The sequence below is a fragment of the Clarias gariepinus genome, chromosome 11 (genome assembly GCF_024256425.1).
Source record: "Clarias gariepinus isolate MV-2021 ecotype Netherlands chromosome 11, CGAR_prim_01v2, whole genome shotgun sequence".
Lineage (NCBI taxonomy): Eukaryota > Metazoa > Chordata > Actinopteri > Siluriformes > Clariidae > Clarias > Clarias gariepinus.
In genome coordinates this window covers 17,300,549-17,315,150 of record NC_071110.1, presented here as the reverse complement: position 1 = coordinate 17,315,150, position 14,602 = coordinate 17,300,549, and the positions used below count along the sequence as shown (strand labels likewise).

Sequence of the window (14,602 nt, the reverse complement as noted above, 5' to 3'; positions counted from 1 at the left end):
AGGACAGACATTACAGTACAGGAAACGTGAAGGAAACGTTCTACAGCCAAAAGAACAAACTCTTTTTGTGCACGAACAAAAAAACATCCTGTTACTACGCAACAGCCTGACGATTCAAACTCAGGATAATTGTATTATTATTGCATCCTGTTGGTTGTACCATGATAATTCATAACCTGTTTTTAAACACTGCTTTATCATTTATTTAATATGTTTTATGAATCATGAATAGATTATGAAAGGTTTAAGTAACTTCAGGGGGGAGAAAATATCCAAAAAATAAATTGTTTCCGAAAAAAAAAAAACTAATCCACTTGAATACTTTACTTTTTAAGGCACATTTATCTTGAACATCTTTTTTATTAAATGCTGTCTTTAACTCTCTTCCCTTCCTTGGAAACAGACAGCACTCTTTCAATCAATGTCACTACATCATTTATTACTACACGTGTGGAAATCCATTCATGGGTTGCGTAGGTTGTCATATTATGTAGAGTAATCACATGTACACGCATTCTCACACACGTGTGCTGCATGCACACTCACTCACGCTACACATTATACTTGCACATTATACTGCATTACTGTAGATTGCCAGGTAAAAAATACAACAACAAAAAAACTCATTATCTGGATGATTGTCTTTTAAAATGTGATCTGGTCTTCCAGTTACAATAATAAATAAGCCATGTTATACTGTACATAAACAAGGGTTAGCCCATGCCATATGGCAGTAAACCAGAACAAAAGTAAATAAGTGACTCTAACAGAAGACAATAATGTGTAGTTATTGTGATTTCATTTTTTCGATGAAAAAAAACAACAACATCCTGAATCATGCCAAGGTCCATTTTAACACCATACTCATTGGATTTGCTCTTAAATAGGACCTTTCCAGATTACATTTCCCAGAAAGTAGAAGATGATGTGAACCACTATTTGTATTTCTCCAACACAGCTTCCTCAGTAATAATAGTTCAAACCGGCCACTCTGTACACTTCTGACTTATATCATCATCCAATTACTCTCTTTCAGCAGTCACACACCTACACTCATACTGCTGGGACAGTTTAACCTTTCACTCTTTCCTGATAATAATAATAATAATAATAATAATAATATGATGATGATGATGATGATTTCAGGTGATGTGGCAGTGTGGCCTCACACCTCTAGGCTCAAGAGCTCAAGCCTTGTGGTGAGTGCATGGAGTTTGCATGTTCTCTCTGTGCTTGGTGGGTTTCCTCTGGGTATTCTGGTTTCCTTCCACAGTCCAAAGACATGCAGATAAGACTAATTGGCATTCTTAAATTGCAGTGTGTAACTGGCATTCTTAAATTGCCAGTAGTGTGTGAGTGTGTGCTGCTGATGGATTGGCATCCCGTCCAGGGTGTACCAGCCGATACGATATTATCATGATATCTGGGTATCTTTAATTCAGTAAGTACAGTATGACAATTTTACAAATATATCACAATACAATTTTTTTTATTTTTGTAATAATTTTTTTGTAAGAAGCAGAAAATAACTAGTTCCTACCACAAAGGACACTGTGCTGCCTGCCAAAGTGTCAAAGTTGTGAATAAGTGTGAATAGAGTGCTGAATTATGGAGGAACTGCAACATATCACTTTTTCAAATGCAAACATCTAAAAAAATTATGGATTTTGCAGTCTATGTGGTGATGAATGAAATGCCATACTGAAAAATCATTGCAAAGCTCTAGTGCCCCCCACCTAGTGCCCCGAGTCCCCTGGGATAGACCCCAGGCCACCCTGTACGAGTGCACGTGTTTTTCCGGTAGACCTTTGTATTTGTGTAAATGTGTCTAATCTTGTCTTTGGTAGTTTGACTTGTTTCTGTGAAATCTGACGAATGAATCAGTAATGATCAGAGTCTCGTTAAGAACCATTTCTAGTTACATTAGATATACTACAACTTTCTTTCTTTTTCTTTTTTTAGATAGAACAGATGTAAGCATAATCATACTAGAGCTCATGAAAAGCAGGGAGATGAACTAACAAGACAAATATGTGAGAGCAAGGATAGACGAGTCGGCCGAACGCATTTACATTTATGTTTTAAATTAAATTATAACGGCAGGTCTGTGGACGGCTCGGGAAACTCAGTGGGTGCCTCACACCGGGCGTGGGTGTGCATCTACCGGCGACTTTAACCACCAGTCAGGACACAATGCAAAATGAAGCGCCTGGCTTCATATCAGACCCTGTCATTCTCGCTCACACTCGCTGTGTGAGACCTTGGCCCGATTCGATGTTCTTTCACAGGAGGAAACCGAGAGAGGGCACACGGAGAAACAGCCTTTTAGCGGTTGGCTTGTCTGTAACCTCGAACCTGAAGGACAGTGCTGAATAGCTGTGTAGCAGACAGAGAGGCCGTCGAGGATTAGAAAGTGTCTAGCACTTCTATTACTTATATCTCTCTCTCACTTAAAGAACATGAGAATAATTATAATTCTTTTCTAATTTACACTTCCTATTATTCTCTTTCCTTCATCAGTGCTCTGTTTACCTTCAGGGGGAAAAAAAAAAAAAATAAATAAATAAAACCATCCATTCAAGCGTTATCTTCAAACACTAGTTTTATTGGCTCTCAGCCCCCCCCCCGCTACCACTACAGTCCAGTTGGCCGGTTAATTCACTCGAGGCTCCAGCAACATGCAGTAATTGCTAAGAGCCTATTAAAAATGGTGACCTTACAGAACCTCGTTTAGCTGCCAGCACTAACGGAGGGAGAATTTAACGAGGGCGACACAGCTAAACAAAGAGACAATCGCATGTATTCCAAATGCCAAGTATAAAAAGTGAAACCGTGTCTGCAGGCGGTGATGTGGCACACGGAGGTCTGTCATGGAAATAGCTCATCTCTGCCTGCATTGTCTGTGCTCCGTGTTTACCTGCTGAATCTTTAACAGCAAGGGTTCTCGTTCCTGATCCCCCGCGCTGTTCTTCCTCTGCTCGCTTTTCGCTCGGCGGGCACGGTTAAACAGGCCCTTCACCCTCGCGCTCTGACCGAGTCATGCCCTCTCACTATCCAAGTCGGCCCGCTTTTCCCATACACATACACGTCCATCCCTAATGGGAGCATTCAGAAGACTAGATCAGGCACGCAGACGCAGACAAAGACCCGCCGGGGTTTTTTTCCACCTTGGCTGGAGAACAGGAAAAGTGTTTGTACTGCGCTGTGTAAATCTCACTTCTTATTTGACACTCTGATCTGCCTTTAATAACAGACAAAAGTCATAAAGATGCAGCAGAGCTTTGCTTTGTTCACTCTGTGTTACAAGATGAACTTGAACTTGACATTTAGACGTATGCTGTGGGGTTTTTCCCACACAATCAAATGTTAAACAGAGGGGGGAAAAAAGACTCCTTTTGTGATTAAACAGCCACATCTCATTTTTAAGCAAAGCTTCAATATTCAGAGGTCGGATTTTCTACTTTCCCGAAGACACAAATCACGAGTCAGTGACTACTACTGAGAACTGTTAGCGTGAAATACAATCTGTAGCCATGTTATTTAAGGGCAGTTTTTATATGGTTTTAAGCCACCTACATACTGTACGCTCTGTACGCACAGCCGGCATACACTTTCATACACATTAACAAAACTTAATATATACTGGGTTTTAAGGTCCCCCCACCTGCCACTTCCCGTTTTATCCCCTAATGATAACTGACGTAACTCATAATACATTTATATTTGGGCATGTGGCTTTAATCCAGGGCGACTTACAAAAGTCCTTTGAAGGTTCGATCATTGGATAGATCCTTACACTGATTACTAGGTTACATACTAAGCATCGCCAGTCAAACTCTGTTGGGTCATATATGCATTTATAAAGGTTTATTCCAATAGGCTCAAGTGTTATAAAGATTAAAGCCTATTGTTACTTGGGAACTATGTATTATTCTTACATGGGATTCGCGCAAATCAGGGCCTGTGTGTAAGTTACAGTAGGTTGTTGTCCTTTACAGCTAAAAAGTACTGTATGTGGATACCTGACCCTCAAGTCTCTGTATAGAGGGATTGTCTTGCTGTCACGTGTTTGTGCCTTTAAGTTTTAGTGAAAAAAAATTTAGATGTTAAAGTGTACAGATATTCTATATCAAGTGTATACGGGAAAGTTTTTTTCTGGAAATGGTTCAGTATGGTTCAGGTGTTCACATAATTTTGGTCATACATTGACCATAAATGATCAGTTTTCTAGGAAAAATATAACCCATGAATAAAGAACTAGGATATTGATAAACCATGAATACAGAACTAAAAACCTTCACGTCTGTAAGTCATTAAGGACAACATGAAGACACGCTCTGACCAACCACACCTCCAAACACACAGACACTGTTTAACCGTCACTACAACACACACTCTCTGGCCTCTTCATTCCTCTGGAGGAAGTGCAGATATATAGCACGGGTGGCCAATAAGCTAAAGTGGAGACAGTATTGTGGATTATTCAGAGGCCTGTAGGCACGAGTGTACTGGGCTGGGGAAACATTCCTCGCTGCACGTGTGCAGGTAAATGTCCAGATAATCAAATAGAGGAGATCGATTGGTTACAGTGGGCACACCAAGCTTTTATTGGGCCACATTAGTCTTGACCTTAAGGGCAACGTGTCCTTGAAGATGTAATGCTATAATGTAGCATACTGTGCAAAGGATTCTTAGGGGAAAATATTCGTTTTGGTCTCTGTGAAACACAACCCTGAGTTACAATCTGAGCTAAACATAAGGACACGGGACGCACTGAGATCAGGCAGAAGGCATGTAAACCCAAGTTGTCTAGTTTCAACAAACATTCCATTATTAAACAGCAGACTAAATATGAATTAATCAGTGACAGAAAGCGTTCCTGTGGATCCTCTAAGAGGAGATGTGATGAGGTGCTACACACGTTCGGGATTGGCTCGACCAGACTCATGAGACGCCATCTGCTTTACACTATAGTACTGAAGTCCCCTTATACACTAAGTATTAGTTCGCAGTTTTTCTTGTGTGATAAATGAAACCTACTTGCATAGGCATTAAATAAAACATCATCATACACAGGGTTCAACTTTACTTTTCATATTTTTCCTTAAAAACACATTCCACGCATAAACCCTTACATCAAAATGTCTCTACTGTAAAAAATTCAATACGTGTTTTTATATTCAATTTGGCCCGTACTGCCTGTCAGGCTACCACACACATGCACATGCACATACACACACAGTACACACACCTACGCACATGAACACACTCACCTCTATGCCTATTTGTAGTTTTATCAAACATGAGCATGGCGTCCTCTACCTGAAAGAGAAGAGAAGAGAGAAAAGCATTAGTGTGTGAAATTCAGCATGAACATCAAGACATGCCACACTCTGTTCACGCTGTCAAATTCCTTTAAAAACTGCAACTGAATTCAAATATACTGTGGATACATTTGAAATGTTAAACACAAATATAAATATTAATGCGCCTATATTTTTATGCTCCCATAGACAGACCAAACATTATCAAACTGATTATTATACAGATCGAACTTAAGAAGTTAGTTCATCATACACTTCACCATCTCAGATTCCGTTTATTCTTTTCTTAGGCTATAGATATTATACATGCCAAGAACACATGCCAAATTCCAGTAGCTTCATATTCAACATATTTTCACTGGGCACTTTATTAGGAACATCTGCTGGAGTTGATACGCCAATCATAATGTATAGCAATGCAGAAATCATGCAGATACACCTCACGTGCTTCATTTAAGGTTTACGGTGACCATGACATAGACGCTAGACCTGCTGTTCTTTTGCTAAAACACAAAACCTCCAGACAGTTCTGAGAACAAAAAGTAATCGACCTTTACAATAGGGTGAACAAAAAATCTTTGGATTCCACATCTGTTAGCCAAGAGCAGCAACTCCTGGTTCGACTGTAGACATTGTATCTGTGCTGTGTGACCTGTATCTGCATGAACAAGCAGGTGTTTCTATTAAAATGTCCAGTATGCATATATACACTTACCACACAAGGTGTGGCATGATGAGGCTTAAGCCTGTAAGTTAAAATAGCCTGGGATTAGGGGTTCGACCACAGAAATGTTTTGGCATATGATGTGTATACTGTGTGCACACGCTTAGACCCCAAAGAGTGACCCCAACAGAAGCCTGATCAAAGGAGCCAAACATTCCAGTGACTATCACACACACACACACACACAATGTCCATGTAAAAATGCCCGTCTGCATCCTTACGGCGTGAACGAACCCTAAAGCAGAGGATGCAGAAGCAGACACCTGCTCGCGGAGCCGTCAATCAGAGGCATGACAAAGAACGAAGCCGCCAGACTTAATGCGTCTCATCAGCCTCAATCATCCCCGATAAGAGTCAGTCTGACTGGCACACACACTCAGACTGATGGGAACTGTTATCCTCCACGAGTGCGACTACGGCACTGATGCATATTTATGCTAGTCTACCAGATTAGACCTGCGCTACGGACCAGATAGGCCTCGTCTGAGTCGGGAAACGACTCCAAAACAAGGCTCTTTGCTTTTTACACTGTGTTTCTAAGGTGACACACTACGGCAAAGAGCAGACAGGCTCCCTGCTTAGATCTCAAGACTCCCACATCCCAGCAGGTCCACCTTTAGAGAAATGCCACGATGTGAGGGTGTACGCACCCTAGGCAAGCTACCCTCAGTGACAGTCGCTAGGTAACGGACCCGCAGCAAGCTGTGTCCTGGTTTGTGCAAAGTGAGAGAAGATACCCGTGGCAGGGGGGTGCACTAATGCGAGATGGGAAGAGAAAGAGGCAGAGTCAGAGCTGGCCTCATATGTAAGCGTCTGCCTTTATAATGTGCACAGTGTCTCGCTCGTTCTCTCTGGTTCAGATGCAGAGGAACGCTGTATTACCCGTCACTGTCACAATATCAGTGCAAACAAATATAACAGCAAGCATTGTGGAGTTCCTTCTCCTGTGTGTGTTTACCTGCTCCGACATGTTGTCGTACAGCAGCACAGAGGTTAGTCCTTTTATTAAAAACATGCTCTAGTTCTTTAGAGGCGTGCCATCGGAAGGTTACATTTTAATAACAAAACAAGATGAATAACAATTAACTTAAATTTCGTATTTGAATTTGTTTGAATATGAAGGAAAGCCGTTTTGTGCATCATTGCCTAAAAAAAAAAAAATTGATAAATGTTGCAAAATAAAGTCAGGCTACGTCTCAACCATCAACCACGTACTACACAGTAGTGATGGGAATCACTGGGGCAAAAGAATACGATATCACCATACTCAAGTTGTATTTCGAACCTGTAACTAACGCCTTATTAGTGCCAGAAGTAGAGTACAATCTGCTATTTAGTACACTAATTCAGATTCACACACACACACACACACACACACACACACACACACACACACACACACACACACACACACACACACACACACAACAGAGGATAACACTTTGTGTTCATTTGTTTTCTTTTATATTCTGTAAGCACTTTATTCTGGTCAGATTCACACACACACACACACCTAGGGAAACACAAAGGACACGGGAGAACATGCAGTCAGTGACCGAGGCTTTCCACTCCACCGCAGTGGCACAGACCCTTTATTATACAGAACTGTATATTCTTTGATACATAAAATCTAAAGAAATACAATGACAAAAAGCATGGATTTATTCAACTCCCATCTATGGGATTCAAAATTAGGTAAATAATATCAAACCATATTACTGATATTTTTTATTCCATCTTATTCCCAGACACATGATTAGTCATAAACAATACCTTCACACACATGAAAAGGAACCTCACACACGACTCCTTCTCTGCTGCTGCCTTTGGATTTTGCCATGAGCAATTCATTTGAGATTGGCTTTGCCTTCCAGCATCCAGTAAATTGTAGGATAAAAGCTTTCTCGCACACACACGTATAGGCACACACGCTCAGCACAAAGATTATACAGTGTCTAATCTCTGCCCTGTATAAGAGAAGGGCCTAAAGGATAAAGAGCGTCTGCTCAGTATGTAAGACGGCTGAGCGCTTCTAACAGATAAGAGTTTTCTGTATACTGAGAAGACAAGAGGAAAAAAAGAAAAGAAAAGAAGAGGAAAGGAGATTCTTTGAGAGAGCTTGTCTGTTAACCGCCGCTTCGGTGAAAGAAAGGCCTTTTTGGTGTTTACCTGATGCTAATGCGGAATGGAAATGGGCCTGACCTTTACTTGTTAGCTCTTGCGCCGTTGCTCACAGCTCAGTGGGGGTCAGAGTCTGGGCCTGCTGTACGCCGATCGATGCGGAACACCACTTTAGTCAGCGTTTGCACCGGCTGTCGTGCTGAGCTCCCTTACAGTGCAGAGACGCGGTGAGGAATTAATTAACTGAATTTTGTGGGTGGAGAGAGAAGGGCGACGGAGAGGACGAGAAAGCTACTGTAGCAGGCCGCAATACGGGAGGGCCTGTCTGCTCGCGCTCCGTCGTCGTCAACACCATTAAAAGCGCCTATGGTGGTCAAGCTACTTCACCATTAAACCCAATTACCATTAATTGACCGAACAGGCGGCACCTTGGCTGATGCCTAATACAGAGCATATGACGGGGCACCGTGGCTAAGCCCCGTCATAATGCCTCTTTTATGGCAGACAAAGATGTGTCAAACCTGCCAGAGCAGCGATAAAACCGCCTTTAAATGTAGTTTGTGAAACTGCGCTTTCTCTCAGGCTGAAATTTATGTCGCTTATTAGCAGGGGGCCAAGCGTTTCCCCCCTCTGAGACACCGGGCTTTATGGGCTCTTAGTGCTGCACGGTTATGAGGTAAAACTCGGTCCAGGCAAAGTGAGAACCGAGAAAGTGCTCATATAAAATATAAAACAATAACAAATGCTCGAATTATTTAGATGGAAACTGTGACCTACAGCACTATACCTGCCAGAATGATGAAAACCTTGTACCGGACGCAGTACTGCTTCATAAAAAAAAAGAAGAAACAGGGGATCTATCTCTATAGCAGGGAGCTAAACAGCCAGAGCTTGGCGTCGCTCATTTCTGAATTCTGTTCTGTCCGCTTCCTCACCACTGCCTTGGCACACTTACTGTATCTGACAGCCCGATCTCCTTTAATTGGAAATTCAGCTCGGACCACTTTTTTCCTTAACCGCCACATGTATCAGCAGGGGGAGAGGAGGGAATACCCGCCACAGTCGGCCTGGAAACGTGTTTACACACAGGCGATAAACGCAAAAGGCAATCTGAGACTTAAATTCGCACGGCCGCGGGAGAGCGAGCCAGCCGCCTCCTGCTACACACGTACACGCTAAATCTCCATCAGAGTGGAGAGGAACACGAGCAGACTGCCGCTCGCCTCTTTTCCACGTGTCAGGAGAACGCAGCTCGTGTTCCTCAAAATGTGCAAGCGCGAAAATTTTAATCAGACTTTGTGAATTATTTATGGCGGGATGAACGCAGCCGTATGCTTTAAGACTGGAAGGAGTGAAGGAGCAAGCTTCTGATTTATCCGACAAATTTATGCAGAGTGACGGCAGTTTAACGGCGCTCTAATCACTTATGTGCTACGTAAGTACCAGGCGAGATTGGATACTAATGTACAGACGGGACATTATGCAGAACATATTGAAAACAAGGAAAGAGTTTTAATTAAAAAGCATATATACTAGAATGTGCAACATCTGTTTGTTTTAAAGAATATAATAGTAATAATCATAATGAGTGTAATATGGACCACACACTCACAATCAGGTCTGTCTCACTAGCCTTATTCCCATCAAATGAAGATAATTAATGCTGAGTTGAACCCTAACCATAAGAACTGTTGAAGTTTGGGCTTCAGCTCTTCAATAACTATCTCACTGTAATGAGCACGACTCTTTTTCCTGATAATGTTCCAATACTGACCATTAACAATCCCAGAAAACTACAAGCATCAATTTTCCAGCTGATGGTTGATTTTGGACCTTTTTTTTTTCCCGCTCTGTGGTTGAGGATGTTTCCGTCCCATAATTTGCTGTTTACTCTCAGACTCGTAATGATGAATCCATGTCTCACCACCAGTAACGATTCTCTTTAAGAAACTTTCACCTTCCTTAGAGTATCCTCAGACCACAAAAAAAAAAACTAATCACTGCATTCTGCTCCTTTTTCGTGCAAATCACAAGTTTAGAAGAGTCCATTTTTGCTCGTACCGCACTTACAAACGAACTGATGTAACACGTTCACACCTGCACAAAAGTGACGTGAGAGAAAAGCGCTGATAAGACAAAGTTTAAATATAACTGGAGACCGGATAATTTTTTGACTAACCCTAGTGTTTCTAGCAGATTAAACGATTCAGAGCAGACAAACCACTTTACGCTTTGTATCTTATCACATGCCTGTCCATGTAAACAGTTAAGCTGGAATCTTTAATCAAAATGATTTTAATCATATGGGAAAAAATAGTGTTCTTGCTGCTGTTCTCTATGTAAAAGGACAGAGTAAAGAGAGAGGTAAGAACACAGCCTTTTCGATTTGTGTATCAAGCATGAAATGGTTCAGTGGCTTAATAAACACAATCAGAGAAAATAGTTAAAGCACATCTCCAACATTTATCCTGAATACATTATAGTGTATACATGCATGTGTGTGTGCGTGTGTGTGTGTCAGTGCAAATAAACCCAGCGATCAAACACAAACAGGACTGAGGTAGCAATGGATATTCAAAGGCAGGCCTCGGTCGGCTGTGAGGCCAGGTGGACGAAGGGAGATTTTATTTGCATAACAGAATTGGAAGCGACTGCTGGCACACAATCCGCTGCCGTACCTCCCACACACACCCTGCAGCCTATGACCCTTTCCCCCTTTCTAGTTCTATTTCTCACTCTTCATTCCTCTTCTAAAAAAACAATACTAAGTAACACTCTTCAAAAAGAAAAAAAAGGATCTGTGGTCTTTTGTTTTCATGAGCGAGAATCCCTCAAAAGGAAATCTCTCCTGGATTCAGAGTGGGGTAAATTCCGTGATGGATGCGATTCTCCACTGCGAGATGATCAGGGGTAAAAACAAATAGAACTGGACACCACTGGGGACGCCTCCTGTGCCGACACGTCTAGTGTTTCTAATTTGTACAGAGGCTGTTGAAGAAAAGCTATTTTAGACATTTTGACCTTGAGTTGGACCTGGTTGGATCATTCTCAAAATCTAATCAGTTCCTCGGCTGATTAAAACGATTATCTCATATAAATCCTATACAAATTCATCCACTCGTTCTTGAGATACGTACTGCTCGAACAAGAATCCTAGATAGACGCACGGAACAACCCAAAAACATAATGTCACCTGGCGGCAGAGGCATAAAATGAACTGGCTGCCAAATATAACTGTGTGTGTGTGTGTGTGTGTGTGTGTGTGTGTGTGTGCACTGCCTTGTAAGCATCTTACAGATCATCTAGGGTGTTTGCCTGCCTTTTCACCTCTGACTCTAGATCCAGTCATAGCCTGCTCATGATAAAGCAGTACATACGGACAAGATAATACATCATCTCTGTACTGTAGTTTAAAAAACCAAGCATTTCAGGACAAACCGTGCACGTATGCGCCTGGTTATGGGTGCCACTTTTGTAATAAATTATGAGATGTTTGAAGTTGATTAGTCTTTTCAAAAAACCAAAGTGGAATGTTTAACATACTGATAAATAGAAATGATAAACAACAGCAAAATCTGTGATTTTACACTTTTCCCTGTATGTAAATAAACACAAATCTGATCATCACACCCACATATGCTTGTTCCTGAAAATGGAACAGAGCTGGAAGCACACAATTGTCTAGAATGTATATGCATGCTGTAGCATTATGACTCTTGTTTACTGAAACTAAAGGGACGAACCAACCCTGCCTAAATTTCCAGGAAGGCACGGTTTGGGAAAGTGGGTTCTTGGAAGATTTTGGCTATGACACAAAGCGCTGACCTCAACCGCACTGAACAACTTCGGTGCCTTTCTCATCCGACATAGTGTCTGATCTCACTAACGCCCAAATGCACACACCCACTCTCCAAAATCTAACTGGAGAAGAGGGGATGTTGTTATTACAGAAATGAGGGACAAAGTGTCCACAACAACGACATCTGGTTGTTACAGCTGGGGGACTTTTGGCCAGAAAGGGTGCTGAAAAGTTGTATGTTAAGTTTAGTGGAAAGACACGAAATTCCACTTACATTTACTGTTCATAGTGAGAAAGAATAAGAAAGAGAGGGAGAGAAAAGGTCAGATTCCAGTCTCTCAGCATCACCTCATCTAGATGAACATGCTTCAAGAACTCTACGGTATAGGATTTACTCCGTGTGCACTATCATACCGCTGTCACTCCACCACCATCATCCTGATGAGTAAATGTGGAAATGTATGTAAATCTGCTCGCTTAAGCGACAGCCTAAAGATGGGAAACAGATGAGATTAGGTACTGACGATCTTTTTCCTCCTTTTTTTTTTTCGTCCTCAAGGCAGGCTCCTGATAAACTCATTTATGCCCTTAAAGGTTTAATTACCAGAACCATATCACACCAGCACTGCATTCAGGGCTTTGGACAGAAATCCTGTCCAAATCCAGGCATATCGTCCTGTCTGTCAGTTTCTGTGAGCAGAGCAGAGGCATTAATCAGATTTCATTTGCTCTGAAGACATTAATTATTGTGTGCAGAAAGACAGCAAGTCGACATGCCTCTAATGATGTAGTGTCAGCTTAAGGAGAATCAGAACTGATGTTTTCATGATAATGCATCATTCTCTAATGTTTCACCGGCTCTTAAAAATGTCGATTCCCATGTTCATCAAAATCAAAATTATACTGTATAACTGCTTGTCTATAAGCAGCACATACTAAAACAATTAGTTCAAGGATCATAAATATAACCAAGAGACTTTCAGTCCAGTACCACACACACACATGCACACACACACACTGCAGTAATTATCAAAATGTGTACGTTATTAATTATAAGCGTCACTGTTGCTAGCCCCGATTCTGAGTTTGTATGAAGCTGTTCTGAGAAATCCGTTACTCGTTCCTGTTAACACACATTAACAAAACCTAATCAGCAAACACAAACCCTTCCTTTTGTTCAGCTCTGGGAATAAAAAAGCCGCTTGGCTTAAACACCAACGGAAACAGATCGTAGACACAATACAACAGGTGGTGAGTTACAGCTGCTGCTGTCACATTTAATGAGAATGTCAGCAATAAGATTTTTTTTTTTGCCTATAAAATGCTTTTTTTCTACCCATACACATACCTCTATTGCATTTTATACAATATGTACAGTACAACAAAAAAAGATCTGCTTTTAAATTTAACGACAAGAAAATATGAACAAAAATGATTGCACTTTATGTCTTTCCTAAACAATGTAACCCATCAGGGGACAAAGTACACAAATCCTGTAAAAGTAAATCATTTAAGTATCAAAAGCTTTTTTTAATGAGCTTGTATCAGTCATCTGTGATTTTTTTTAAAATCATAATACAAAACTCTCTCTCTATATCTAAACCCATCTCACTTCTGGTTTCAAACACCTGCTTCATAACTAAGCGTTTCAGAGGTAACGCAAATCACAACATTAAATATAATAGTCAGTATATGTAGTTTACTGTCAGTAGGTGCCGTGGTAAATCAATGCCTGAAATGAACAACACTGTGGTTATGTAACGCAACTCAGAAATGCAGGGCAGAAATGTAGTGAAGTAGAAAGTACAGATATTTTTGGATGTACTGGAGTAAAAGTAAAAATGAGCCACTAATAAAACTACTCAAAGTAAAGTTCACATACATATAAGTATTTGAAAATGCTACTGAGGTTCTGTACTTTGTTACCTACCACTTTTGATTGTAACGCCACACAATTCACACCCAGGTCCAATAGATCCTATTGCTATCACTTGTGATATTTATAATGCAGGGCCTTAAAAAAAGGTCCTGTTATAAGTGCTACTGATGCTGATTACCTGTTGTTGTTACCCACAAATGGTAGCTGATAAGGACGAGGATTATTTCCTGCTCTTTGTGTTCTTTGATATACAGTAACCATCAAGCCGCTGTTAACGCTAACCCAATGCTAGCCATGTTACGCTATATTTCAGCTGATGATTTCAAGGCTGCATCCAAATTACTCGTTTGCTGTCACATGTCTTTAAGGTGATAGGGAATTTTGTATTCATTTACGTTTTAGTATTGTTTAATTACTTTCATGTTGAAGGCTAAAATTGTTAACTATCCAGAGAACTCTCGACAGGAGTGTAGTTAATCTTTAAATAAATTAGTCATTACATAAACAATAACAGCACTGAAATTCATCCAGAAGACATATTCTCTGTCTGAGCATTTATAAAAACCATGGCATACATGAGGCTGCTCCATTCCAAGCCAATCCCCATGGTGGCCTTTCACAGTGCTGCTCCATTTCTTGGCAAGAGTCATCCACAAAAGCCCACAGTGGCCCAGAATGACTGTGTGATCTGGGCCAGAAGGCCACGCTATGAGACAGGCCACATTAGTGGAGGCTGGCCTAGAGAGAGGGCATCA

The 14,602-nt window shown here is 41.1% G+C and overlaps 1 protein-coding gene across 8 annotated transcripts in view; it reads right to left on the bottom strand.

Moving 5' to 3' along the window:
* The window catches only part of msi2b (musashi RNA-binding protein 2b), a 260,386-nt gene that overhangs the window by 113,507 nt on the left and 132,277 nt on the right, over nucleotides 1–14,602 (bottom strand). For all 8 annotated transcript variants that reach the window (XM_053507328.1, XM_053507327.1, XM_053507329.1 and 5 more), the window contains exon 7: nucleotides 5,274–5,322. In XM_053507328.1, coding sequence (XP_053363303.1) covers nucleotides 5,274–5,322 — 49 coding nt within the window. The remainder of the gene's footprint in view (nucleotides 1–5,273; nucleotides 5,323–14,602) is intronic.